Source organism: Castanea sativa, chromosome 4 (genome assembly GCF_040712315.1).
Source record: "Castanea sativa cultivar Marrone di Chiusa Pesio chromosome 4, ASM4071231v1".
Classification (NCBI taxonomy): Eukaryota; Viridiplantae; Streptophyta; class Magnoliopsida; order Fagales; family Fagaceae; genus Castanea; species Castanea sativa.
Window position 1 is genome coordinate 43,621,235 of NC_134016.1, and position 4,688 is coordinate 43,625,922.

Genomic DNA, 4,688 nt, shown 5'->3' on the forward strand with positions numbered 1-4,688 from the left:
ATAATTGTGTGCCAAAGATGAGTACAAAACAACTACAATTCCCAGCTATTTTTAATTTTAACCAATCAACCTACATAAGTAGTCAACAACTACATGAATCTCAGAATCTCTTCCAATATTAACGGTGGATTCATTCACAAGTAAAGCATCCTCTTTGAACTCTGTAGAAGCCAAAAAGAAGAGAAATCTTGGTATTTTTTTAATGCTCTGTGTCTCTCTTTATTTAAAAGTTACCTAAGAAAATGAAAATTATTTGCCATGCCGAATAATTTTTTTTGTCACCATGCATCACTTTTCTGCCTTAAAAAGTCCCAACAATCTGGCCTCAGTACACCACCACTCTTCAAAGCAAAGCTGTGCGTACTATGAGTCTATAACACCTTTTTTTTGCTTTCTCAATTAGTGGTCATCGATCTTTGTGGTAGTACAGTGTGTGAGTACTAAATACTAAATAGAGAGCAATGTCATCGATTTTGAGAGACAATAGGAGAGCAGGCAATGCACTTGTACGCAGAATGGTAAGCCTTCCAAGGAACATTATAGGCGGATTTTCAAGAGCAATGGGTCATGGTAGAGACCTCATGGGAATAGGAGGAAGAAGAAACCAACATGTGCCATCAAACTATCAACTGCAACATCCAGAGGAGCATATCAGTACTACTGTTCCAGAAGAGTGGGCATTTCTAACCAGTTTTGAAGATCAATATGGTTCCAACCATCCATTTTTCTATGCTTGTCAGTTCATGGAAGCCCTGAAGATGGCAGAGGATGATCAAAAGTTTATGTTCGTGTACCTTCATGCACCAGAGCACCCTTTCACTCCCTCTTTCTGTAGGGACACTTTGTGTTCAGAACTGGTGGTACAGTTTCTTGATGCTAATTTTGTTTGCTGGGGAGCACTGGCTAATAGAGAAGAAGGCTTGCAAATGGCTACAATAATGAGGCCAGCCAGCTTCCCATTCTGTGCTGTGATAGCTCCTGCCCCTGGTGATAGCATAGCAGTGCTGCAACAGGTTGGTTTGGTATTCATTTCTGGAATAAAATTTAGAGCTTTTGTTGTGCATGCTCACTTTCCCTTTCCTCTATATTAAAGCAGTAGTCGTTGTAATAAGAAAGAAAAATTAAATTAAATGGCTACAATAATCAAATTGTGATAAATTTTATGCTTGTATGGTCTAATGTGAGGCAATTTCCTTGTTAGCTTAGTGCTAACATTGACTATGTGGCACACACACTGTTATGTCCCACTAGCTGCTCCTAATAGTAACAATGACGATGCTTGAGCTTATTGTTTTGTTCCTGTTCTGTTCATGTATAGATGGAAGGGCCAATTTCCCCTGCTGAGCTGGTGGAGACTCTGCAGAGGACAATGGAGGAGCAAGGGTTGGCTTTTGGAAGTGCAAGGGCCAAGCAGGAAGAAAAGATAAGAGCGGATCGTCGCCTCAGAGAAGAACAAGATGCAGCATATCTTGCATCTCTTCAGATAGACAAGGTGTGTGAGTTATGTGCCTATATGATATTACATGCTTTAGGTCCAATTCAACTATAAGTCTGCAAATTGACAATGAACCAATAACATTCTTGCCCATCTTAGGAAAAGGAAAGATTCAAGAACTTGCTGTCAGGAGAGAGAGTTCAGAAACCAGTAGAAGCTCCTTCTAATAAACCAAATTATGATAAGCTTAGGAACAGTCAAAAACAGTATGTTCAAGTCAAAGAGGGTGCCATTGCCAAAGAAACTCAACACAAAGAAGTAGCAAATAGGGGAACGAATCCTCAAGCTACCCAGGTAAGTATTTGTGCTACCAAAATAATTTATGTGAGATTAAAAGTATTTATTGTGTTAAATCATTGTTTTCATATTTCAGATTTTGATAAGGTTTCCAAATGGTGAAAGAAGAGAGCAAAGCTTCGCAAGCACAGACAAGGTCCAGTCAATATACAGATACATAGATTCATTAGGCCTCCCTGGTATTGGAAACTACAGATTGATATCAAGCTTCCCTAGAAAAGTCTATGGTGTTGATCAGATGGGAATGACTCTCAAAGACAGTGGCCTCCATCCTAGAGCAAGCCTGTTCTTGGAGGCTATGTGACATTAGTCATTGGGCACATGCGCATACATGCCCACATAATCAAATGTATGAAAATTCCAGGAACATATCCAATGTATCTTTCTTTTTTTATTCAGAGAAAGAAAATAAGTGTATCTTTTCTTTTTATTCTACAATGTGCTTTAATTTCTTCACTTGTCACGTCATTGATGTACTATCTGTACTATGGAGCATTTGGACATTAATTCATGCTGAAACACAAATTAGGCTTAGTCAAATAAATGCTGAATTGCTGATCACAGCCATGATCAAAGAGTTCACTTATAAAAACAGCTCGCCCACAATGAGTCAATGACGTCCCAAGTGACCTATATTTGTAGCTTTCTCAAAAAAGTACTTAATACTTATGGTTCGGTTGCAACAATAATCCACCTGCTCATCAGTAATCTGCTGTGCAACAGGTTTTCTAAACATCTCAACTAAAATAGAAATTCTTAATTGGTTTAGAAAAGGAAACAGTGGATTCCCTCTCTCCTTTCGATGAGTGAGTTTGATCCAGAGGGGTATGATAAAAAGATTTAAACCAATGACCTCCGCTTTATAAGACATTATCCGGACTATATTTTATCCAAAGTGCAGATTTCTTTACTTACTATCTTGAAAAAATTATATTTGAGATCAAGAAAGTGGATTCTTTTCTTCAACATAACTTCTTCAACCCCCAATTGAAGGAAAATTCTTGCTTTATATTGTATTTATTACTATCATAATGGAAATTAGTCACACCCCAGGTTGGTAATTTGTCTTATTTATATGCATAACATATCAATAATTTTCATTATATAAAAACATGCCTGATACACCTCATTCAACATATTTGATAGGCTTGTATTACTATTTATTATATTGTTTCTTCTAATTTCTACCTAACTATACCGCCCATCCACTCACTTAAAATAAAGAGATTTGGAAATTTTTTATGTAACAAAGGGCATGCAGGCTGATTAGTCTATGATAGTGCAGTGACCTTGATTTCATAGACTACATCTCTTCCAGAAAAATATGCTCTCTTTATTGAAGAGAAGTGGGTGAATATAGGATTCTATATTTTTGTTGCTTACTGCAACAGTTGCATTTTGTATCTTTCTTCAAATCCCACATTCCAAAGTCCAAACGGGGAACAAAGAATATGAAAAGTAGAAAAAAGAAGAATCATTAGAAAGTGATAGCTATAGTTTTGTGGTTTATTACTGGAAGATTTCTATTCACTTAATGTAGAGAATAAAAGAAAAAAGATGAGCTTATATATATATATATATATATATATATATATCATAGTTTATTTAGCTTATTGCTAAAAATATGCTAAGTATATTTGTATTTTGAAAAAGTAAGAAAAAAAGATGTTTTAAAAAGATGTATATAAAAGCTAAAAAGCAAAAGGTTAGGATCCGTTTGGTACGTATGTTTAAACAACAGTTTTCAGTTTTTTTGAAAATACATGTGGGTAAAAAAATGTATAAAAATACGTGTAATGTTGTTTAAAAACTGAAAACATGTGTTTAAATCTGTGTACCAAACGGGCTCTTAGCTTCTAAACTAGTCTCAAACATGCACGTAAAATGTTTTTATCATTTTGATGAATTATAGTGAGCTGCACAAATTCTCTTCTATCAGTTCACCTTATTCTAATTATGCATCTAATTGACAATTGGGAGTAGACATGAGAATCAAATGAGAAAATTGAAATCCTAGTTGATGTAAGAATCTAAATTTATTCTTCTTTTGGACACTTCCAGATCAATCAAAGAGAAATGATATATTCGTGTCACCAATTTTCTTCACCAAGGTCCATAATTCCTCAATTCTTATTCTTCTAATAATTGAGGTCTAGAATTCTATCGTTATTTTGGCAATTTAAATTTACTCATATATGACAAATAAATAAAGAAAATGACAACTAGAAGATGGAAATTGAGATTCAAGAAAAAAAATTTGTCTTACTGATAATAGATAGATTGTGAAAATAATGCGAACATTGCAATCTAAGGTTAGCACCCTTAACCTTTTTTCCTCTCCCTTGTGTGTGTGAGTGTGTTTGTTTCTAAAAAAAAAAGTAATTGTCCCATATTGCTTAAGAGAGTGTGTTGTGTGTAGTATAACTTGCTTCACCCTCCCTTAAAAGTTATCATGGCTTTTGAGTGGAGTTTGTGGTGTATCTTTGTATTAAAACGTTTTTTTCTCTCCTTTGTGTGTTAGCGTGTTTGTTTCTCAAAAAAAAAAAAAAAGGTTAGCATAATATTTTTTTTTACAATCATCGAATAAGAAATTTGGGATTCTAATATCACTTACACTAAAAACTAATTAATAATAAAATAAAAAAAAAACTGAATAATAGGTTGATTTGTACATTTAAGGACGTTTTTACTTAAAAAAATGTTTTATAGAGTCTTCAAATAACCAATAATGTATTAGATAATAATTGAAGTTCATCATTCCATTTTAGAATAGTTTATTTAGTTTTTTGTTAAAATTTTTTGATAAAAGTGTACTAAAGTATACTTGTATTTTGAAAAAAAAACATTTTATTAAAAAGTTATACAAAAGTTAAATAACAAAAAGTTAACTTATAAG

General features: G+C 33.8%; 1 protein-coding gene across 1 annotated transcript; it reads left to right on the forward strand.

Moving 5' to 3' along the window:
• The first annotated feature begins 330 nt into the window (after positions 1–330).
• LOC142631038 (plant UBX domain-containing protein 10-like) lies at positions 331–2,260 on the forward strand. Its single transcript, XM_075805095.1, has 4 exons — positions 331–1,013; positions 1,319–1,492; positions 1,595–1,789; positions 1,869–2,260. The coding sequence occupies exons 1-4, from the start codon at positions 462–464 to the stop codon at positions 2,094–2,096; spliced, it is 1,149 nt and encodes a 382-aa protein (XP_075661210.1). The 5' UTR covers positions 331–461; the 3' UTR covers positions 2,097–2,260.
• The last annotated feature ends 2,428 nt before the right edge of the window (positions 2,261–4,688 follow it).

What these genes read in the sequence shown, in the direction of transcription:
- LOC142631038 (XM_075805095.1), top strand. Translation starts at nt 462, where the DNA reads ATGTCATCGATTTTGAGAGACAATAGGAGAGCAGGCAATGCACTTGTA. An exon ending in CATCTCTTCAGATAGACAAG is followed by an intron (nt 1,493 to 1,594) that starts GTGTGTGAGTTA and finishes TGCCCATCTTAG; the next exon opens with GAAAAGGAAAGATTCAAGAA. An exon ending in CGAATCCTCAAGCTACCCAG is followed by an intron (nt 1,790 to 1,868) that starts GTAAGTATTTGT and finishes TTCATATTTCAG; the next exon opens with ATTTTGATAAGGTTTCCAAA.